The 23,118-nt window shown below is 34.3% G+C and overlaps 4 protein-coding genes and 1 non-coding gene across 5 annotated transcripts; 3 read left to right on the top strand and 2 right to left on the bottom strand.

Moving 5' to 3' along the window:
- Positions 1–117: 117 nt before the first annotated feature.
- Positions 118–1,755, top strand: LOC130496472 (transmembrane emp24 domain-containing protein p24delta11-like). The gene is made up of 4 exons (XM_056988547.1): positions 118–351; positions 575–784; positions 901–977; positions 1,393–1,755. The coding sequence occupies exons 1-4, from the start codon at positions 118–120 to the stop codon at positions 1,535–1,537; spliced, it is 666 nt and encodes a 221-aa protein (XP_056844527.1). The 3' UTR covers positions 1,538–1,755.
- A 266-nt stretch (positions 1,756–2,021) lies between these two features.
- Positions 2,022–3,531, bottom strand: LOC108811547 (uncharacterized protein At5g39570). The gene is made up of 2 exons (XM_018583604.2): positions 2,970–3,531; positions 2,022–2,696 (listed from the first exon to the last, which is right to left on the bottom strand). The coding sequence occupies exons 1-2, from the start codon at positions 3,354–3,356 to the stop codon at positions 2,205–2,207; spliced, it is 879 nt and encodes a 292-aa protein (XP_018439106.2). The 5' UTR covers positions 3,357–3,531; the 3' UTR covers positions 2,022–2,204.
- Positions 3,532–3,890: 359 nt separating this feature from the next.
- Positions 3,891–5,617, top strand: LOC108811546 (pectinesterase 31). The gene is made up of 6 exons (XM_018583603.2): positions 3,891–4,345; positions 4,429–4,533; positions 4,601–4,678; positions 4,753–4,940; positions 5,027–5,200; positions 5,285–5,617. Exons 1-6 carry the CDS (start codon positions 4,100–4,102, stop codon positions 5,445–5,447), a joined length of 954 nt encoding a protein of 317 aa, XP_018439105.1. The 5' UTR covers positions 3,891–4,099; the 3' UTR covers positions 5,448–5,617.
- Positions 5,618–5,874: 257 nt separating this feature from the next.
- Positions 5,875–5,946, top strand: TRNAP-AGG (transfer RNA proline (anticodon AGG)). The gene has a single exon. It is a non-coding gene; the product is annotated as a tRNA-Pro (tRNA).
- A 13,671-nt stretch (positions 5,947–19,617) lies between these two features.
- On the bottom strand, positions 19,618–22,968 carry LOC108811542 (SNF1-related protein kinase catalytic subunit alpha KIN11). The gene is made up of 12 exons (XM_018583597.2): positions 22,797–22,968; positions 22,614–22,693; positions 22,168–22,370; positions 21,902–22,086; positions 21,635–21,817; positions 21,409–21,540; positions 21,130–21,315; positions 20,952–21,041; positions 20,788–20,871; positions 20,526–20,666; positions 20,140–20,370; positions 19,618–19,917 (listed from the first exon to the last, which is right to left on the bottom strand). Exons 3-12 carry the CDS (start codon positions 22,358–22,360, stop codon positions 19,804–19,806), a joined length of 1,539 nt encoding a protein of 512 aa, XP_018439099.1. The 5' UTR covers positions 22,361–22,370; positions 22,614–22,693; positions 22,797–22,968; the 3' UTR covers positions 19,618–19,803.
- Positions 22,969–23,118: the final 150 nt, after the last annotated feature.

The raw sequence follows: 23,118 nt of genomic DNA, 5'->3' as shown, positions 1-23,118 counted from the left end.
AACAGTTAAACTCATCAGTTCCTTGTCACAAGGAAGTTGATCTTCTTAACCAAACCAAATATTTTCCTTGTCTTTTAATTCCATCTTTATTTTTAATTGTTTCTGTGTTATTGAAACATGGATTTGCGATCATCATGTATGGTTCAGATGACAACGTTAAGATGGATGATAACGATCACAATGTTGATGATGATGAGAGGAGGAGAATCGATGAGATTGGATCTGGAATCAGGCATGACCAAATGCATCGCCGACGACATTAAATTAAATTATCTGACTGTCGGAACTTACTCCGTCGTCAATCCCAACGAAGCTCTCCATCTTCCTGCTTCTCACAAAATCATTGTCACTGTAAGCTTTCTATAAGTTAATGATATATTCATATATATATATAATATATACTTTATATAAATTAATGATATATTCACATATATATATATATATATATTCACATATATATATATATATATATATATATGATTCATTTGAGATAGAGAGTCACATTTTTACACGGCTCAGACTCCCTGATGAACCTTAACCTAAAATCATGAAAAATCACTGTTTACGTATATAGGTGGCGTCACCTAAAGGGCACACTCAACACGAAGCAAGAGATGTGGAGTCTGGGAAATTCGTGTTCACGGCGGTGGAAGACGGAGATTACACAACGTGTTTTATTGCTCCTGTTTTTAAACCTCCGGCCAAATTCGCCGTTGATTTCGAATGGAAAAGTGGCGTGGAGGCTAAAGATTGGGCCACCATCGCCAAGAGAGGCCAGATCAACGTACAAAACTATAAATATATTTAATCCTAGCTTTTTTTTTTTGAGACCTAAGCATATTGTTTCTTCTTTGATCTAAACCATAATTCTTTAGTAAAGTGATATGGTTATGTTATCAGATGCTGGAGGTGGAGGTGAGGAAACTACTGGACGTGACGGAGTCTATACACGACGAAATGTTTCTACTCCGGGAGAGGTACTATTAAGAAATCCCAGCAACTATATATGTACCAGACTAATTAATATCTCTTTTTTGGTATAATCATGACTTCATTTGATTTATTCGTGTGTACATTCGATGACAAAAGAGTGTACTTTTGGTGATGGGCAATACTTTCGAAATGTAAAAAGCCGCCACACTATAATCTTGAACGTCAAGTAAAGTTTTATGAACATTTATTCTAAGACTGTTTATTTAATCATTTGACTATTCTACAATTCCAAACATGCATTTAACAACATAATCAAAGCTTTGTAAACTGAAATGTTAGCTTGCAACCCATTTTTGAATTATATAGGCAATGAGATTGTTGAGCAATTTGATTTACACGGTCTAGTTAGGAGAAAAAGGACAGTGTGATGCCGTTTGTAATGGGTATTGTTTGGAACAGGGAGCGGGAAATGCAGGAGCTAAACCGGTCGACCAACTCGAGAATGGCGGGTCTAAGTTTATTCTCATTGTTGGTTACGTTTTCGGTAGCCGGCATACAACTGTGGCATCTCAAGTCATTCTTGGAGAGGAAGAAGCTTCTCTAATCAAACAAGTTATTTTTGCTTTTATCAGATTTTGATGTTGTCCGTTTTAGCTTATTTTTAAACTAAATAAATCACTTTCTCTACCTTGGATTTTGAGAATTTAACATTACATTTTCTGGCAAGCCTAAAAGTCAGATTATACATATTTCAAGCTAATTAGATAGCCTCATGTTGAGATTTCTTCTTCTTCGTTTAGCTGGTTGCATAATAGAAATAGCTTCCGACATCATCACAATAATTTTATCTTATCTCCAAAATAGGGTTTATCAACTCTGCTTGTGGTTTACTTCTATCATATACAATTGTAACTTCGACCAAAACCAATAAAAGAACTTAAGGTATTAATCAATTTTTAGAACACCAATGAGAACCTATATCTGGAAGGTTACGGTGGACTAAAAGATCCGGCTAGTCAGGCCTTTAAGCTGTGGACCTGTGGTGATTCGTTCTTCGTGTAATAGCTGGATTGGTTAAACCAAAACACTTCACTAGAAAACTTATAATGCTAGTTTCATGATATGCTGAAGTCTTATAGAAGATGGCACAAATGGGAAGCAAAAACAAAACAAAGCAACCACTGACATAAACTTAGAGAAAAGTGTGAATGGGTTACTCAATTAATTAGTGATAGAAGCTTGAGAAATGCAATCCCTTAGAAAAAGGGGTTTTAGTCATGGCCCTTGTGGTGCTTATCCTTCTTCTTGTTCTTCTTCTTCTCATCATCACTATCATGATTGTCCTTCTCCTTCTTCTTCTTTTTCTCATCATGATCGTCTTTCTTCTTCTTCTTCTCATCATAATCATCATGATGGTCCTTTTTCTTCTTCTTCTCATCATCATCATGATGATCCTTGTCCTTCTTTTTCTTCTCATCATCATCATGATGATCCTTGTCCTTCTTCTTTTTCTCGTCATAACCATCATCATGATAGTCCTTTTTCTTCTTCTTTTCATCATCACCATGATGGTCCTTCTCCTTCTTCTTCTTCTTTTCCTCATCATAACCATCATCATCATGATGGTCGTTGTGGTGCTTGTATTGGTCCTTCTCCTTCTTCTTTTTCTTCTTCTCATCATCGTCAGAGACATTACCATCCTTTTTCTTATCCTTCTTCTTTTCCTTCTTCATCTTCTTCTCATCACCAGAGTCCTTCCCACTCTGAAACATTTAAATAACGATTAAAGCCACAAGTTATTAACATTCATCTAAACCATGCTTGCAATTTCATTAAAAGGAGTGAGAAAATCACTCATAAGAAGAAAAAAAGGAAACTCAAACAAACCATCAAAGTATGTTCTCTGAGACCAAGATATCAACAAATAAATTATGTTCCATATTCCATTTATATTCCAATTTTCAAACTTCTACAGAATCTACTAGATGCAAAAAAAAAAAAGAAAAGATTATTATTACTTTACTAAATGAACTTACATATTTTGTGTGGCCATACTCAACCTCCGTTCTCCCACCATAGCCAGAACCAGGTTTCCGGCCATAGTCAGAACCAGATCCACCGTACTCCCCTTCAACGTGAGCGCCTCCGTGACCTCCGGGTCGGGTCTTGGGTCGGGCATAGCTACTATACTCTGTTTTGAGAGCCTGGTTGCCATAAGCAGAAGGCTCGTGGCTGGAAGAAAACACGGGCCGCTGGTACTCGAAGGCGTCACCTGAGCGAGAGGAGAGAGGGTAACAAGTCTCGTCTGACGGCGGGATCGAGCGGCCGTACGTCACGGTGATGTCGTAGCCTCCGCTATACGGCGTCGGATCGTACTCGTTGAAGTCGTCCACTTCATCGTCGTCCCTGGTGTAGTACGGCATCGTTTAAGAGTTTCCTTCCTTCCTTCTCCCCCCCCTCTCTGACTATTACAATTGTTGCTGCTCAGTTTGTGTTTCCTCTTTTTACTTGGCGACCATTAAGCGGGAAAGTCAATGCTGCCACGTGGCTTCTACCTTGGTTGACTAAGTCAAAGACAGAGTATCGTATTACAGTGCTGTAACAAAAATTAATCAAGTTGCAAATCCAATCGGTAAACAATACAGTATTTAAATTTTTAGACAAAGCGTAAACCACATTATACATATATTGTATAGTTTATACATACTCGTGCCGGGAATCTTGAATCTTTATTACAAAGAATTTTAACTATTTCATGCTGCTATAGAATAATTATTGGTTCGAAACTATCTCAACTAAAAACTCTCGATTTGGCGTCTGATTAAGAGTTTTAAATTAACAAATGAAAACATATAATGACACTGATTTTGCAGAATACGTCGGATTGGGTTAAAATCGTATTTCAAGAAATATGGAGTAGATTTATAAATAAGTAAATATAAAGGGTGGTTTATAGAAATAAAAAGAAGTAACCTGATCACGAAAAAACCAAAGAAGAACAAAAAGAACAGAACACAGATGGTGATCAAACAACACGACACATATAAACCGAGAGTTAAAAGCTGTCTCCTTTCTCACCAATCGAAAATCCCCACCATGGCTCCGCCGCAAATACAATTACAACTAGAGTTTCTCGGACACTATCACTAGAGAGAGAGTTTCAATTATGGAGACGAGTAGAGTGGTGAGGGTTACGCAAGACGGCTCCGGAGATTACCTCTCCGTCCAAGACGCAGTCGACTCGGTTCCTCTCGGAAACACGTGTCGCACCGTGATCCGTCTCTCGCCGGGGATTTACAGACAGCCTGTGTACGTGCCCAAGAGGAAAAACTTCATCACTTTCGCCGGAATCTCCCCGGAGATCACCGTCATCACTTGGAACAACACGGCTTCCAAAATCGAGCATCACCAGGTTTTTTTTTTTTTTTTTTGCTGAAAACCTTACTAATTCTTTGGCAGCAGCACGTGTATCACTCTGATTGGTTTGTTTGTCAGGCGTCTAGAGTTATAGGGACGGGAACGTTTGGGTGCGGGACTGTTATCGTCGAAGGTGAAGACTTTATTTCAGAGAACGTTACTTTTGAGAACTCTGCTCCCGAGGTAAATGTTTATAAAGTCTCTACCTTTATAGCATAGAGATTCCGACAAAAGTTTCATCTACTTATAGGGATCAGGGCAAGCTGTGGCGATTAGAGTCACTGCAGACCGTTGTGCCTTTTATAACTGTCGATTTCTCGGATGGCAGGTTCGTTTAGCTTTTGCAAGTAGGTTTAATTAAATGTTCTTGTTTTTTAGCTTATTGTGAACGGTGACGTGCAGGACACGCTATATTTGCATCATGGGAAACAATATTTGAAAGACTGCTATGTGGAGGGAAGTGTGGATTTCATATTTGGAAACAGCACCGCGCTCTTGGAACACTGCCATATCCACTGCAAATCTCAGGGTTTTATTACAGCACAAAGCCGGAAATCGTGTCAGGAATCTACTGGTTACGTCTTCCTAAGGTCAGTTTTTGTTTAAATTTATCTGGTATGGATTATTATATATTCTTTCAAGGGAGCGCTTCAGCTTCTACATACTTTTGTTGCAGATGTGTGATCACGGGGAATGGTGAGAGTGGGTATATGTATCTAGGAAGGCCATGGGGACCATTTGGGAGAGTGGTCCTTGCATACACTTATATGGATGCGTGTATCAGACATGATGGTTGGCATAATTGGGGAAACGCAGAGAATGAGAGAAGTGCTTGCTTTTATGAGTACAGGTACTTCATCATCTACTGTACCAAGTTGTAAACAAGAAACAAGTATTTGATACTGTTTTTTTTTTTAATGTAAAAACCTCTCAGGTGCTTTGGTCCGGGTAGCTGTTCGTCTGGACGTGTTACGTGGTCAAGAGAACTGATGGATGAAGAAGCTGGACACTTTCTGCATCATAGCTTTGTGGATCCAGATCAGGACCGGCCTTGGTTGTGTCTGAGAATGGGAGTGAAAACACCATATTCTGCGTAGAATACTCTTTAAAAAGATGTTGTAGTTGAACTTGGGATATTATCTTTGTCATGGTGAATAAGTGAACACACCAAAACCAAAAAAAAAAAGTTCTAAAGAGTCTTTTGATTGTATCTTTGATGCTGACAAAAAGAAAAAACTGACAAAAAGATATTTATCTTTGATGGACTCTTCTTGTTTAAGCGTTGGTAACAATTTGCAATCATTTCGTTGGTAACAATTTGCAATCATTTAGTTTCCGGTTTATATTTCTTATAACTAATTACACATCGATGATAAATAACAAAATAGGCGTTTGGTCTAGTGGTATGATTCTCGCTTATGGTGCGAGAGGGTCCCAAATTCAATTCTCAGAACGCCCCAATTTTTTCCTTTTTTTCCCACTGGCTACTCCATTGAAATGAGATGGCATGACATATTACAGAGTGGGCGTTTGGTCTAGTGGTATGATTCTCGCTTAGGGTGCGAGAGGTCCCGAGTTCAATTCTCGGAACGCCCCAATTTTTTTCTTTTTTTTTTCCACTATTGACAGCAGATGGCATTGACTATCTTTCTCTTCCTCATTGTGATTCAGATTCTTTTCTAGTAAATTCTTAAATGAATTCAAAGCAAAATGTATTACAAACGATATAAGAAGATCAAGGAGTGGTTTCTCTTTATTTATTAAAAACATTATGCAAAATTAACAGGATCCATGACATAATGAACATCCCAATCTTTTTTTTTTGGTCGACTAATGAACATCACAATCATCATCATTCTTACAACAATTTTATTTATCATCAAATATTACTTAAATAATTATCTTTGGTTATTTTAACAAGTAGGAAAAGGAATACCACAAAACCCTAAGGCCAAGTGAGCTTCCGGAGAGGTAGCGAATTTTCTTAGAGCTGGATTCTTAATGAAATCACAATAGCATGGTTGTTGTGCTTTCAGTGTTCCGCAACACTGTGCAGATGGCTTAGTTTTATCAAATAATTGTGGCCAACATCCTGTGAGATCAATCGTAGTGCATGGTGGTTTTGTAGATTCTACGACCACTCTCGATTCGATCTGAGGCTGAGATGACACGAGGACTACTACAAAAACGATGAATACTACTAGTGTTGTACTCTTCATGTCTTGTGACTTTCTATCCCCTTCCAAAGCTGTTCTTTTTCTTTTTTTTCCTTTTTCTTCTCTATTGTAAAAAGTACTCTTTGAGTTTCTGAGTTGTGTTTAAACTAGAGATGATGACATTATTATATATAGATATGAACTTGAAACTGACAAAACACATGTCAGAGTTTGTAACATCTTGTGGATTCTGTCTCAATGTTTTTTCTAATAACAGAAAAGAAATTAAAAATTAGTATAAGAACTGATTTATTTTCTGTTACTATAAGAATTAGTATTAGATTCCCTTATTGTTCAGTTTCTCAACAAGGAAATTTAGTAAATATCATACTAATAGTTTTAATTTAATTTAGACAATAACTAAATTTAATCCATAAAATAAAACTGAACTAGTAATGAATTTACATGTGTTGGGTATCTTATATTTTTTTTTGTTGGGTTTCTCATGTAAAAAAACTTATCTCAACTTTTCTACATTCTTAGTTCATTTCCTTTTTGTTTTTTTTTTGTTTTTGTTCAAAAACTCATCTAAAAGCTCTACAGTGAGGATGTTGTTGCCTTCACAGTCCTCACCAATTACATGACAAGAATATTCAGTACATATCCAAAATGGCATGACACTTTTGTAATATTATATAATACTAATCACAACAAAATCTCCACGAAATATTCATAACTAAATTTTGTATCATCAAAAATTCGGTTGAAAACTTTCACTAATATATTTTCGGCTAATCCATATTTTAGTCTTTGATATAATTTATCCTAGTATTTCAATATTCAATGATCTTCTTTTCATATAACTGAGAATATCCCAATCCAAATTCGATTAATTCTCTGAAGGCTAGTCCATAGACTGGCAGCAGTATTTTGAAACTCAAATCGGATCCGCGATTAAACCGACAAATTTAATGACGTAAGATAAATCTGGTTCGGATTTTGTGAAAACCCAAAGTTTAAAAATCTAATAAAGCTCGTTAAAATCACTAAAGCCCAGACCCCGGTCACCGGTTGAACCACTGATTGAACCAATAGACAACTTTTAGTTTTAATTATGTTTCTAAATCTATTTTACATGATTTTAATTAAGGTTTTCATTTTTTATTGGTAGTTTATTAATGATATTTTATTTTTGGTATATTTTAGATTTAAAGTTTAATTTTTTTTTTCAGCAATTTAAACAGACTCATATAGAGTCTGTAGACCAAACTGGTAACTCCGCATCTATATGGACAATAAACGACATTTGCTTTCTTCCACTGCATTCGAGACTGTCCACTCTTGAATTATGTGTTCGTGGTATATAAAAGATCTCTGAGCTGTTGAAACTTCTCTTCAAGATTTTTATGTCTTATAAATAACTTGGAAATGCTAGTAACTCTTCTGGTTCTGAAACCATCTTTACTAAATGAGAACAATCTTTTGCAATTGTAACAGTAACTGTCTTAGATTTCTCATATATTTCATTGCCCAAATAAGAGTCTCTATTTCTGAGTGAAGTGGCGACTGACTCGTTCTTGTATTTCTCGCTCCCATTAAACCATCAAAACCTTCCAATATGCTATACAACCCCTGTCCCGAAATTTTTTCCTGATGTTTCCATGACCCATTTGTAAAACACTATCTAATTAGAATAAACGATACTATTTCTTCTACTGGTAAGAGGGTTTGATATATTCCTTGTGTAAGTGAAGTATATGCCTCAGGCCATAGTAACGACTCCGTTTCTGCCAAATTGAGAGTGTCTGCTAAAACTTTATTGTTTCTTCCTTTCCATATGTACCATAAGATCAATGCAAATTAATGATCTACCATTTCCGGAGTAACCTTCAAAATAAATGATCCATGTTTGCAAAAAGTGATTGAGTGAGGGAAAATGTTTGGATTCGATGGAATTCATGAAAGTGCCTAAACCTGAACCGCCGGTGGACATTAAAAAAACACATGATTTAGGGATTCCTCAAGTGTTCCACATTGTGCGCGAATTGTATCCCCTTATATTCCTCTTGCTCTTAATTTTTTCTTAACCGCTATACAACTTGATACCAATTGCCATAAAAATGTTTCAACTTAGATAGACAATGTACTTTCCAGCAGAAAGCCTTCATCAGAGAGATCGAAGGACCATACTCTGGAAACATTCTTTCTCTGTCTGCGTATACTCGTTCTACTATATCCAGATTTAACCGTGTATCTCCCATTATTAGTAAAATGTCATCCATCCCAATCAGCTGTCTGAATTTGAGTTAATGGTATACTTTCAATTATTTTTGCATCTTGCGGATTCACCAAAGTCTGAATGACCTGTAAATTTCATGTTCTCGATGTTACATTGATGAGAGAATCCTCTGTAAGGTCCTGGTAAAGTTTTTGTTGATTTTTTTTGCTGGTCTACGGCGAGTGAACGAGAGTCAAGGATTATTCCATACTGAGATAGATGATCATGATCTCACCCTTTTGATTAGCCATTTGTTAACCATATATCTAGCAGAGACAATACTACACTAGCCGTAGGAAGACGAATATGATCTAATTGGTTCCAGAGGTGATGCATTCCTGAAATACCTTCCTTTGAATACACGATATAATAATGTGTTCGGTTATTAATCATCAAAATTGTTTCCCAAGCATAGATGTATTAAAATCTATGAGGTCTTTCAACCTTAAACCTTCTTCGTCCTTAGGGATACATAGTTTATCACATGGATTCCAGTGCATACCTCTAGTATTGCCTCCTTGACTCCACCAAAATTGTGCTTCTACACTCGCTAGCTTCTTCGTTACCTTTTTTTTGTATGCGAAAACATGACATTACATGATTTGGCAAAGCCGTTACCACTGATTTGATAATCACTTCCTTTCCGTCTTTCGCGAAAAACTTGAAAGTCCATCAATTTACTCTATTATTTAAACGATATTGAATAAAACCAAAAATTTGATCCTCCCAAGTTCTCAGGGATTCCAAAATATGATCCCATTCCACCTAAGTTATGTATCCCTAAAATGTCATGTAGCTCATGTCTGATGGGTTCTTCAACCTTGTGACCAAAATGAATTCAATTTTTTTCAAAATTTATCAGTTGACCCGATACCACTTTGTATTCCTTTAGAATCATGAGAATTGTCTTGTATTCTTCTGTTTTTGCTTTGCAAAAAAAGAAAAAAAAACTACGTCTCCAAAGAGAAGATGAGAAATTGAAGGACAATCCCTTGCAACCTTTATGCCCGTAAGATGTTCTTTTCTCTCTCTCTGCCTTTTTGAATATTCGCTACTAGTGCTTCCGTACACATAAGTATAAGTAAGGAGATAAGGGGTTTCTCTGGCGTAGGCCCCTCTGTGGGATGATGTGTCCCTTTGGTTGATCATTCAATAAATTGTTTTACTGTACCGAGGAAATACATTCTATCATTAGTTGGGTCCAGTGATGGTCAAACCCGTCTTGTAAAGTAACTCTTGAATAAAAATATTTACTCGTATCCGTATTTATGGCCATAAATTTATCCTGACATGATTTGTTAGTCCTCAATTTTCCCAGTCTCTGAAATAAGTGAGGAAAGACATGCCTTTAATCTCTGACATAATACCTTTGATATAATATAAGCTTAGAGGTCTAAGCTCAGTCATCCTTGTAGGCCTCTCTATTTTATGAATCAAACAAATATTTGTAGTATTTAACCTTGTATCCAGTTTTCCTGATGTCAAAAAATTATTGACCATTTCCAGTAGATCTTTTTTTGTTATATGCCAAAATGTTAGAAAAATAGAGCTGTCATCCTATCTGGGCCAAGAGTTTTTTCTGGAAGCATCACACATAGGGTTTGTCGTATTTCATCCTTGGTTGCTAACCTGATTAACCGCTGATTCATCTGGGGGTGATGGTAAGGGTAATCTCGTCCAAAAAATCATCAAAGTCTGAGGGAGAAGTTGTTTGAAACAAATTATCAAAATAATCCAGTGCAACCTTTTCTACACCTTGTTCCTCTATTATCCAGTTTCCATCAGTATTATAGAGCCCACAATCTTATTACGAGCATGGAGTTGTTTTGTGAGGGCATGGTAGAAATTAGTATTAAGATTCCTTGATATATGCCACATATTACGACTCTTCTGTTGCCAATAATCTTCCTCGTCCTTGTATGCTTCTTGTAACTCCCTAGATATCTCTAGAATGTCTTCCTGAGTTCTATTATTATAAGTTTGTACTTCCTCCATTGATTTTTGAAGCTCACTAATCCTCTCTTTTCCATATAGTGGATTATTCTTTCACCATGTAGTTATATCATGACGACAACTAATAATTTTCGATACAAAATCCCCTGGGTTCTCTTATGGATTCACCACAACCTTTCCTAGTTGATTCCAACAGACCATCTTGTCCAATCCATCTCTTGCCAAACCGAAATTATCCCTGCCGTTTTGGTACTTTATCCTCAAGATAAACCACTATTGGCCGATGACCAGTCCCCAAATATTTGATATAAGAACATGGAAAAAGTGTATGCCAATCTTCATTTACTAATGCCCGGTCTAACCGACATGTAACCATTACTTTATTTTATTTTCTTTTGCCAGGACATCTGATTGCCCGAGCTGGAAATTCCAATAGTATGGAATACCTGATCATATTATTATTCATATTAGACATAAATATTTATAAATTTTTAAGCTTTGATATTTTTTGTTAGATGTCATAAATCTTAACTTGTTAGAAATTTTTTTAAAATAATCTAAATTATTTTTGATGTTTTATATGTCAGATAAAAATAAAAATATATAAATTAAATTTAAATATTTTCTAAATGTTTTTAAAACATAAAATATATACATATCCAAACTATTATTTGTGTTTTATAAAAAATAGAAAATAATTAACTTTACTTTCTATATATTTATTTTCATGGTTAATATATTATTATATAATAGAATTAATTTATTTATTAACCTATGGTTCACTTGCGGCCGATCCGATGATTCGGTGATCCGGAAGGTCTCCAATTAAATGTCTGAGTCGGATTTATAAATATCGATGGACAGACAAGCCCAATTACTCTACATGTGGGTTAAATACTCACGCTGTCTAACCAGACAGATAGGTAAATCTAGTAGTATGTTTCAAACCCGAGAAATTTAGTAATTTTCTAAGCCTGTCGACGATCCGACGCCACACCTCATGTGGTTTATATTCAATAATATTTTCTCATAGATTATAAAAATATACGATGACAATCGAGTATAATAATGAGAAAAATATCTTCATTGATTATCTTACGTTGGTGGGCTCCTGGTATCTCTCAAATGATTCAAGCATTCTTTACAGATGATTTATTAAAAAATATATGAAAACCCAATGATACTTGACATTATAAATTTATAATCATCATCATTTTTACAAAAAAATATTGACCATTATTTAATAATTTATCTTGGGTACTTCAGCATGTAGGATGAGGAATACCACAAGTGAGCTTACGGGGAAGTAGCGAAGTGTTTTAAAGCTGGATCCTTTATGAAATCATAAAAACATTGTTTTGTCCTTTCAGTGTTCGGAAACAGTGTGACTATGTTTTATCTCCAATGACTATAGCTGGAAAACATCATGTAATATCAATCTTGGTGCACAGAGGTTTTGTAGATTTTGCAACCACTCTTGATTTGATCGGATCTGGATATAGCACAAAGATTACGACAACGACGATGAGTACTACTAGTTCTATACATTTCATGTCTCCTGTCGTTGTCTCTCTCATGCATGTCTTCAAACAATTGGTGTTCAACATAATTAGGTAAGAGAAACACCCAAAAAAATTTCATCAAACTATTTCTTTAGGGTTGTTATTGAATATCATATTTAAAGAACATAAGTTTGTTTTATTCTATTTAATTACTAAAATGTTTGTTTTTATTTTAAACTTTATATATGATTTATTATAAAAATTGCATGGAATTGACATGCTATAATGAATTTCCAATCATCATCACTCTTACATAACATAATTGTTCTTCATCATATAATACTTGTATTAATTTCCTTGGACTTCAACAAGTAGGATAAGGAATATTACAAGTCGCTAGAGCTGCGTGACCTTGAGGAGAAGTAATATATGGATTTAAACCTGCATCCTTTATGAATTCACAATAACATGATTGTTGTACATTCAAATTCCGACAACATACTGGCGATAGTGGTGCTCCATAGAATATGGCTGGAATGCATCCTGTGATATCAATAGTGGTGCAAGCTGTTTTGATAGATCGAAGTTCGGATTTTATTGGTGTTGTGGATGACAAGAGGACAACAACAAATGCGATGGATGCTAGTGTTGTAAACTTCATGATGCCTTCTGACTTTTTTCCACTTGCAATGTTAATCTTTGCTTTTGTTCTTATATTCTAAAACGTTTTTGAGATTTTGAGTATTTATGTTGCACCATAACTGCAATGAAAAATAAAATAAAGTATGTTTTATTGGTTTTCTGTAATAATTCCTGACCATAAAAGAAAATTGTTTGACCAAAAGAAAAAAAAAGAACTTGTATGGAAATAACTGATATGAAGAGATTTGATACATTTGCAAATAGATTTGATACATATCTAAATGAAATGATTTGATACATATCCAAACGAAAACATAGCAAAAATAACTAGAAATTAGAATATCCAGATTATTTTTATCATCTGCATCTTACCAAATATTTACAATATTGTCATTTTCATTAATACACCAACCACCATGAGCAACCAATTTGAAGCTCTTAATAAACCAAAGTTCTGATTTTTACACTTTTACTCTTAAGTTTACAAAATAATTCACAACTAAAATAGTTCACATACAAATCATAAAACAAACCATAAAGAAAATTATTACACATTAACCTAGATATTATTCTTCAACATAAATAAGTTTAGACTCCAGTTGACATCATCCATTTGTACCACTTTGGGCAGAAAACTTCTGAAGACTTCATAAAAATTTGTGTGAAGTCTTTCAACATAAAATACATTAGAAGACTTCCCAAAAGTCTGACTAGATATGAAAAATATGCATATTCAAAAGCATTCAATTGGTCTTAAAATAGAGAATACATCTAATTTTTTTTTTTTGTTCTTAAATAATAAACAAAACAATCACATTAGGTTGTACCTATAATTTTTTAGAATGTATTATATAAAACACAAAATACATATCCAAAATTTGTAGCACTTTGGGGAGAAAATTTTATTTGACTTTCCGGAGACTTCGTGGCATTAGAAAACTTTCCTAGAAGTCATCCGAAAGTCTTTTAAAAATATTCAAAAGTCTGAATCAGATCTGAAAAAAATCTTCATATTAAAAATGGTCACATTAGGTTGAATCTATAAATTTTTAGAAAATTCCAATTATTAAATATTTATGCTTAAATAATAAACAAAACAGTCACATTAGATTGAATCTATAAATTTTTTGAATCTAATATACAAACACACACAAAATACATATCCAAAATTCGGTCCACTTTGGGCAAGAAGACTTCAGAAATCTTCTAGCATAAAATGCATTAGAAGACTTCAAGACTTCCCAAGAAGTCTTCCGAGAGTTTTTTGAGAAGTTTTTCAAAGTCTGTCTCAGATCTGACAAAATCACCAAAATTCAAAAGCATTCAAATGGCTTCAAAACAGAGAAAAACTTCAAAAATGAAAATTTTATGCTTACAAAATAAAGAAAACAGTTACATTAGGTTGAATCTAAAGATTTTTAGAATCTAATATATAAAAAAAAACAAAATTTATAGATCAACATTTCAAAGAGTGAAATATGAGAATCATGTAATGAAAAACCTGCAAAAAGAAGATAAATTAGTGAGAACACATAAGAAAAAATAATGAGAAATGGATATAAAATTTGGTATTTTGATGTTCAAAAAGATTAGAGAGAGGTTAGAGAGTTTTAAAGTGAGAAACATTATATTTTTGTTGCAGCCATTTGAGGGAAAGAAAGAGAATGTGTAAATTTTCATTATATATGGAGAAAATTTTCTAATTAGGTTAAATATTTTCGATATAGAAGACTTCCGAAAAGTCTTCTTGACCCTAAAATCAAATAACTAACTAAACAACAACAAAAAATCCCTTAAACTTAAAGAAACTTAGAAACTGTTTAAATCAAGTTATTAGATATTCACTAAACATATATATGTCAAATTTTTTTAAAAAAATATAAGATTTCAAAATCTAACCCTAAAAATATCACCAATACTATAACATATGTTACCAAACCATAAACCAAAGACTAGCATGACTCAATCTACATTCACCCATCTATGTTAAAAATAACTCAACTTTAGTAAAACTATATTTTCATCATTTAGAAATGTTTATGAGTACATGATTTTGATTTTTTCCCTTTCAATTTTATTTTATTAAATTTATTAATTATTTTAAGATCTAATACATGAAAAGACTTCTCTTTCTAGACTTCCGGAAGATTTCTGGAAGACCTTTGATATAGGCGGTAAACTTAAATTCTTCTTAATTTTAGGCGGGAACCCTAAATTCTAATAAAAGTTACGTGGGATATGCCAGAAGACTTATTGGAAAGTCTTTTGTGAGTCTTCGAGACCCTATAATCGAACAACTAAGAATTTTTTTTTCTTAAAATTATTAGATAGTCACTAAACACATATAGATCAAATTTAAAATAAAAAAGATAAGATTTCAAAATCTAACCCTAAAATACCAACAATACTATAACATATATTACCAAACCTTAAACCAAGAACTAAAATGACTTGTTACACATTCACTCATATATGTTGAAAATATTTGAATTTTAGTAAAACTAAATTTACATTAGTTAGAAGTGTTTTTATTAGATGATTTCAATTTTCCACATCAAATATTTTTTATAAAATTTTAAATTATTTTAAAATATCTACTGAACGAGAAGACTTACAAAGAAATCTTCTTAGAGAAGACTTGTTATAATCATTTCAACAGGTTTGTTAGAATTTTAAATATACATATATTTAAATTAAAAATATCAACAGATTTGTTAGAATTTTAAATATACATATATTTAAATTAAAAATATCAAAATATATTAAGGTTAAAGTAAGGTTATATATTATTAGCATTAAAGAAATACATTTAATATTTTTTTAAAAAGTTAGTCCAAATAAAAATATTACACATGAAAAAAGTTATAATTCTTCTTCTAATAGAATAGATAAGCTTGAATGGGTCTTAGAAGGACTTATGTTGAGACTTTTGGTTGGTACAATGCATTAGAAGAATTCGAAAGATTGACAGGAGCAAGAAACACAAGAGACCGTCTCTTACTATGATCAGCAATAATGATGTCATCACTTAACAAAGCGTAGTCAAGAAATGGTCTCTTACATGTCGAAATTGAAACTTTCATTTGGCGATGGGAAATATGAAAACTCTCAGGCAATTTATGTAATTTTTGCAACAATATCTTCTTAACCGATGAAGATGATATCAGTAAAACTAGCCGACATAATAATACCAGTAATAGTAATATATGTAAAACCATTTTGCTTTTCAAAACTTGAAGAGTCGTTTGCTTTTTTTCTTTTAACTTACCTGAAGCTTTAGAGCTTTTGAAATAAAACACATATATGTGATTCAAAACAGCCGAATAATCTTGCTCGTGGTGTAAGCAGAGCCGGTCCTAGGGAACTCAGGACCAGAAGAAAATTAAGAAAAATGGCTGCTATTAGGGATGGTCAAATCCAGGTTGGGTCTAAAGACTATAGTTTCCCGATTTTACCACTAGACTAAGGATTTTTTTTACAAATTTGTGGCCGAACTTATCTATATAATTAAGTGGCTGGAAGCCACTGCTTCATTGGCTTGGTCCACGGGCCATCTCTGGGTGTAAGGTGTAAACTACCTTACTCTGTTCATACTTATACGGAGTTATCATTTTAGTTTGCAAAGTCTTAATATATTTTGTTTATGTTTGACAAGAAAAATAATTGGACTTGTGGCTATAGTTGAGTTTTGACATATTCTTAAAAAAAAGACATAATCAAAATATTCAAACGAGTTTGTACCCAAGATTTAAAAATCTGAGTGTATCTTGTGAACATCTTAAGTTTTATGTACACATGACCAAACCTTAGAAAAGTTAGAAACCATCAAAATTGGAAAAAAAAATAGCCACTATTACAGTAGAGTTTTACAATATTTTATATTTGATATTCATTTATATTTTAACTATGTATCATATTTACTAACATTAATTCAAAATTTATATAGTATTAAATTATACTAAACCACATTATTGAACAAGGTTTAACCTGACCAAACCATATTGAACTGTGACCCAAATATTTTCTGGTTCACCTTCCGGTCCGATTTTAAAAATACTTGTTAAAAGCTCTCAGATCACACGGAACTTGCATGACACATTTGCAAATGAAATCTAATTTCATATGTATACAAATCACAAAAAAAAATCTCCCACAAAATATTTCAAACTAAGTTTTATATCGTTAAAATTTTAGTTAAAAACTTTTCAGTAATATATTTACTACTAATCCAATTATAGTCTTTGATATTATGTTATCCCACTATTTAAAAATTCAATAATCTTACTTTTAAATAATTTGGGAGTATCCGAATCTGAATTTAATTAATTTTCTGGAAGCCGGTTCATCGATCGGTGACAGACAAACCGAGTTATTTCATGTGAAAATTAGATGTCCACACCATCACACAAATAGGTAAATCTGCATGGTATACTTCAAATCCAGGAAATTTAGCACTTATTTTTGCATGACGAACCATCCGACCATATTCACGTGGTTAATATTCAATAATCTTTTCTCATAGTTTATATCAATATACGATAATCGAGTATGATAATATGAGGGAAACATCTTCATTGACTATTTTACGTTGAGTTCATGGCATCTCTTTCAAATGCTTCAAGCACTCTTTACATATGATTTATAAAAAAAAAATATACGGAAAACCCATGATATATGACATTATGAATTTATAATCATCATCATTCTTACGTAAAAGTATTGACAATCATTTAATAATTATCTTGTGTTACTTCAACATGTAAGATGAGGAATAACACAAGACGCTAGGGCCATGTGAACTTGCAGGGAAGTAGCGAAGTGTTTTAAATCTGGATCCTTTATGAAATCACAAAACATGGTTGTTGTGCTCAGGGTTTGGCAACACTGTGGTTATGGTTTATCTCCAACGACTATAGCTGAAGAACATCATGTGATATCAATCTTGTGCAAGGTGGTTTTGTAGATTTTACAACCACTCTTGATTTGATCGCAGCTGGAGATAGCACGAGATTACAACAATGGCGATGAGTACTACTAGTTTGGTACACTTCATTTCTTCTGACTTTCTCCCTCTCATGCAACAATTGGTGGTCAACATAATTAAGAACCCAACAAAATTTTATCAAACTATTTCTTTAGGTTTGTTATTGATATCACATTTAAAGAACATAAGTTTGTTTTATTCCATTTAATAATAACTAAGATTTTTTTTTTAAACGTTATATATGATTTAATTATTTGATACATTACACGGAATTGACATACTATGATGAATTCTCAATCATCACACTCTGACATAACATAATTGTTCTCTTCATCGTTAATTATCTTGTACTTCAACAAGTAGGATAAGGAATGCCACAAGACGCTAGAGCCGAGTGACCTTGAGGAGAAGTAAAGTATGGCTTTAAACCTGCATTCTTTATGAAATCACAATAACATGGTTGTTGTGCTTTCAGATTTTGACAACATTCTGGCGATAGTGGTGTTCCAAAGAATATGGCTGGAACGCATCCTGTCATATCAATAGTGGTGCAAGGTGGTTTGGTAGATAAAGATTGAAGTTCAGATTTGATCGGAGCCGTTGATGACAAGAGGACAACAACAAACGCGATGGATGCTAGTGTTGTAAACTTCATGATACCTTGCGCCTTTCTCTCCACTTATAATGTTAATCTTTGTTTTTATATTCTAAAATGTATTTGAGATTTTGAGTAGGATTGTGAGGTTATTTATGTAGAAAAATTAAACAAGTAAAGTCAATGTTTCATTGGTTTTAAAGAAAAAAAAACAATGTTTCATTGGTTTTCTATGATAGTTCATGACCAGAAAAGAAAATTGTTTGACCAAAAGAAAAGAAAAGAAAGTATATGGAAATATATGATATGAAGAGATTTAATACATTTGCAGATAGATTTGATACATATCCAAATGAAATAATTTGCAAATATTCATAATTGGAAACATGGCAAAAATAACTAGAAATTAGTATATCTAAATTATTCTTTTAAATATTAGGATAACATAGGTAATGTAGTTTTATTAATAGAATTGGGCTTGAATGGGTCTCTCTAGAAGGATAAAGACTTATGATCAGGCTTGGTTGGTATAATGTATTAGAAAGATAGATGGGAGCAAGAAACATAAGAATTTGTGTCTTGATAATGTCATCACCTAACAAAGCGTAGTCGATAAATAGTGTTTTACATATGGAAATCGAAATTTTCATATGGGCGATGAAAAGTATGAGAACACTTTCAAACAATTTAATGTGAATTTTGCAAGAATTTGTCTTTAACTTAGGCTTATGGCTATAGTTGAGTTTTGACTTGTTCTTAACAAAAACAAAGAAAAAAAGAAGACATTATTAAATTGGCCATACGAGTTTGTAGCCGAGATTTAAGAATCCGAGTGTATCTTGTCAACATCTAAGAGCATCTCCATTGAGAACTCTTAAGAGAGGTTCATGCTTTTTTCAAAAAAAAAAAATATTAAAATAAACAAATCTCATGAACTTCTCTTCCCCGAAACTCTTTCCGGTGAACCCCTCTCTCTTGAAGTTCATCACTGTAGCGTGTGCCCCACGTGTCGTGGCGGCCCACGATTGGTCTATTTTTTTTTTTTTTTAAATCAAAAAAGAAATAAAAAAATTTAATAATTAAAAATTAAAAAGATGAACCCCAAAAGAGATTCACCAATGGAGATGCTCTAAGTTTTATGTACACATGACCAAACCTTAGAAACCATCAAAAATGGAAACATATAGTGACTATTACAGTAGAGTTTAGCTTGGAATCCAGGTAGGTAATAGTAACCCGGCAAAGTAAACACTGCACCCACATCTTACACTATATCTTCTCTACTACTACAAACCGTGGAACATGAAAAAAATCCATCTCTTTAACAAATGGTTAAAAAGCTCTCAGATCACACGGAGCTCTGTAAGAAAGGCGGCGCATAGATCTAAGAAGAGAAACTGGGGACCGTTAACTCTCTGTATATCCAGCAAGTACTTCTCTTCCCGAGCTTTGTATAGCTGTTTCAAAATATGTGAGCATTGTTAGTTTGTTACTATGAAACAGTTTGTTCATGTTTTGGGGAAGGATCTAGACTCTGTCTTAGCCGGTTTTAGTTTTGGTGAATTACTGGGAATATTACCAAGAAACCTAAATTGTAATAATGAAACCGAACTAGGAAGTTTTTTTTTTCTTCCCTGAGAATTTTAACTGAGATGTTGTGTGAGTGTGCGTGAAGTTACCTGAAGTTCAAATTTGATGACGGTGGGTGAGGTCATGGCACAGTCATCCTCGATGATGCTGGATTCATCTCCGAAGTGCAGCTGATTGTTGTCCATTCTATTCTGAACATCAGCAAAACCAGGAACCCATCGGCACTTCATGTTGTAGTGACCAATCTTCTTCCAACACACATTGAGTTCTTGAAGAGCTTTTAATACTTCGTTCATGATTTCACGAGGATGCGCATGGGACTGTTCAAACACACAACGGTATCAGATTGGTAAAATCAGTTTGGGTATGTGGAGGTCAAGAGAACAGATTATAAAATGCCAAAATCTCTGGACTCTTGTGTTTCATTTCAGACGGGTGGGTTTAGGGTGAGGAACGAGAAGATTCATGAACAAACCTGAAGTCCAAGAGCCCATTTACGGTCACTTGGGACTTGTGATCTTCCTCCCAACCCGTACTGATCCATATGTGCTGGAACCCAGTGGCCTACAGGTGAACCAGCCGCTTCAGCTTGGCGCATAGGATTGGAACCACTGTCCTACATGAGTAAAATTGAAAAGGTGGAAATGTTAGTACAAACACACAAAGGTAGAACTCGGGTTTGATTTGCATTTATATGTTGGAAAGCTATCTATTGGAAGAAAAGAAAAAACACATACTGTTGTCTCCTGAAACTCGGATTCAAGATAGCCACTTGGAACACGGAACCGGTTGTCCAATAACAGGTAGTATGTAACAGTAGCCTGAAACAAACAGCAAGTGACATTTTAGTAAAGACTACAGCGTAGAGGGATTAAAAGCATTACAGACAGAAACTGCATACATCGTTTTGTACTCTGTTGCGAAGAGATTCCATAACCAGGTTTCTGTCAAATCCCATGTTAACCACTTCTTGAACTATCTCCTCGTTGATCTGCACAATATACGAGAAGTTTGCTACTATCACACCGCAAGTGAATCTTTTGATGTTCCAATCCAAATGGTGCTTGCTAAAAACAAACCTTTTTGGCCTGCTCTACTGTGTCAGGTGGAGCAACAGCGAGATAACGAGGAAGATGAGTCTGGAACCAACGGTGTTGACGGATCTCAGGAATGGTGATTCGTTTCACTGGGTCAACTACAAGCATCCTTGGGATAAGGTCCCTAGCGTCAGATGATAAATGGCTTGGAAGAGTGTAAATACCACCCTAGACAGGAAATAAAACCACAGTTAATTACTTCCACATAATAATGATGAATCTCTATCTATTTCTGAATCAAAGTAGATTGTACAACAGTACCTTAATTTTCTTGAAAAGGTTGGGAATGTTTTCATCATCAAATGGAAGAGTACCACAGAGTAAAGCATACAGTATCACTCCGCAGCTCCATACATCTACTTCAGGTCCAGCGTATAATTTTCCTGATATAACCTACAACAAGTGGGAAGGTATGATTCAGATAGATACTCATAATCCAATGAGAGGAGAAACGAGAGTCACACAAGTGAACAAGATTACTGATTACCTCAGGAGCAGCGTAGTTGGGGCTTCCACAGCTCGTCTTCAGAAAATGACCATCCCTCATGACATTACTCAGTCCAAAATCCGCAATCTTGATATTGCACCTCGAGTCCAACAGCAGATTCTCAGGCTTGAGGTCTCTATGGACAACCATATTGCGATGGCAATACTCCACACCAGATATTATCTACCTCGGAAACAACACTCAAAAACTCAGAGAAGGACAACAACAGTGGCTTTGGTGGGTAAGAGATAAACAAACAAACAAAACCTGCTGGAAAAAGGTACGAGCCTCATCCTCTTGTAACCTGCCTTTCTCAACAATGTAATCAAAGAGCTCACCGGATTTGACATACTCCATCACAACGTAAATGTCACTTGGAGTCTCTATGACTTCATACTGCCGAATGATGTGATGATGCATAAACAGTCTGAGAATTTTAATCTCCCTCCTCACTGTAAGGAAGAGAGTGCATTTTAATTACTCAAACTAGTTAGTCACATATACATAACAATTATTTATTTATTTATTTTAACCTTTCTCTTCCATATCCATGTTCTTGATCTTACGGCGATTGAGGATCTTGATAGCAACCTTGTGGCCAGTGACAACATGCTCCGCTATTTTAACTTTGCCGAAAGATCCGATTCCGAGGGTTTTGCCGAGCTTGTAGTTTGCTAAAATGGATTCCACTCCATTCCCGAATCTATTTGATGAATGATGATCCATTCCCCCCCTTCTGTAAACCAAGAACACTAAACTTGCTCAAAATCTAGGCCGTGATCAATCGACACGTGTATTCCGTCTACATCTAATGTCCATAATAGCTAAACCCTAAACCACTACTGGACTGTGGAAGTAATGAAAAATTCTAAAACAGTTTTTTTTTTTCGTTTCTCTAGAAGAAACTACTCAGAATCAACACACTCATCATCAATTAGGTTTAAGCAGAATAAAATTGATCGAGTTTACAAGCATTTACCCCTTGTTTTCGAGCAGATCCGAGGGTCGAACGTGGTGCGAAGTAGAAATTGTTCGAAGCAATCAATCTAAGCAGAGAATCTGGTTGATAGAGAGAGGAAGAGAGTAAGAGAGAAGAATCGTTGAGCTTAGTTGATATATATATATATATATAGAGAGAGAGAGTTGAAAAGGTTACTCTTACAGTGTAAAAAATATCTTGGGAAACTCAGATTCTAACTCGTGTGTGTGTGACTCAGAGCTGAGTCAGAGTCTTTGAGACTTTGATGGTGTCTTGATGATGATATGACCGACCATCGGAGGAATCCAAATAATGCCAATTTTCTCCTGCAAGCTCCCCTCGAATCGAATTACGACAAGTTCTGTTGAGTAAGTCAATTATTTACTTTTTGTACACACATTTCAGTTACTATTACGATTTTTGACTCAAGAAAAGAGAAACATTGTTTATTTATGAACAAATTTTAATTTATATTTACAATATTTCTTCGTTTATCAAAGATGCT

The sequence above is a fragment of the Raphanus sativus genome, chromosome 6 (assembly GCF_000801105.2).
Source record: "Raphanus sativus cultivar WK10039 chromosome 6, ASM80110v3, whole genome shotgun sequence".
NCBI classification, from domain to species: Eukaryota; Viridiplantae; Streptophyta; class Magnoliopsida; order Brassicales; family Brassicaceae; genus Raphanus; species Raphanus sativus.
The sequence above is the reverse complement of the archived record's forward strand: the minus strand, read 5'-3'. Positions and strand labels throughout refer to the sequence as shown.

Excerpts from the sequence above, each read along its gene's own strand:
- LOC130496472 (XM_056988547.1), top strand. The coding sequence starts at position 118 with ATGGATTTGCGATCATCATGTATGGTTCAGATGACAACGTTAAGATGG. Across the intron at positions 352-574 it reads CTCACAAAATCATTGTCACT|GTGGCGTCACCTAAAGGGCA; the intron begins GTAAGCTTTCTA and ends TTACGTATATAG. Across the intron at positions 978-1,392 it reads ATGTTTCTACTCCGGGAGAG|GGAGCGGGAAATGCAGGAGC; the intron begins GTACTATTAAGA and ends TGTTTGGAACAG.
- LOC108811547 (XM_018583604.2), bottom strand. The coding sequence starts at position 3,356 with ATGCCGTACTACACCAGGGACGACGATGAAGTGGACGACTTCAACGAG. Across the intron at positions 2,697-2,969 it reads AGTATGGCCACACAAAATAT|AGTGGGAAGGACTCTGGTGA; the intron begins GTAAGTTCATTT and ends TAAATGTTTCAG.
- LOC108811546 (XM_018583603.2), top strand. The coding sequence starts at position 4,100 with ATGGAGACGAGTAGAGTGGTGAGGGTTACGCAAGACGGCTCCGGAGAT. Across the intron at positions 4,534-4,600 it reads TTGAGAACTCTGCTCCCGAG|GGATCAGGGCAAGCTGTGGC; the intron begins GTAAATGTTTAT and ends ATCTACTTATAG. Across the intron at positions 4,941-5,026 it reads ACTGGTTACGTCTTCCTAAG|ATGTGTGATCACGGGGAATG; the intron begins GTCAGTTTTTGT and ends CTTTTGTTGCAG.
- LOC108811542 (XM_018583597.2), bottom strand. The coding sequence starts at position 22,360 with ATGGATCATCATTCATCAAATAGATTCGGGAATGGAGTGGAATCCATT. Across the intron at positions 21,818-21,901 it reads CTCGTACCTTTTTCCAGCAG|ATAATATCTGGTGTGGAGTA; the intron begins GTTTTGTTTGTT and ends TTTCCGAGGTAG. Across the intron at positions 20,872-20,951 it reads GCAACAGAGTACAAAACGAT|GCTACTGTTACATACTACCT; the intron begins GTATGCAGTTTC and ends TGTTTGTTTCAG.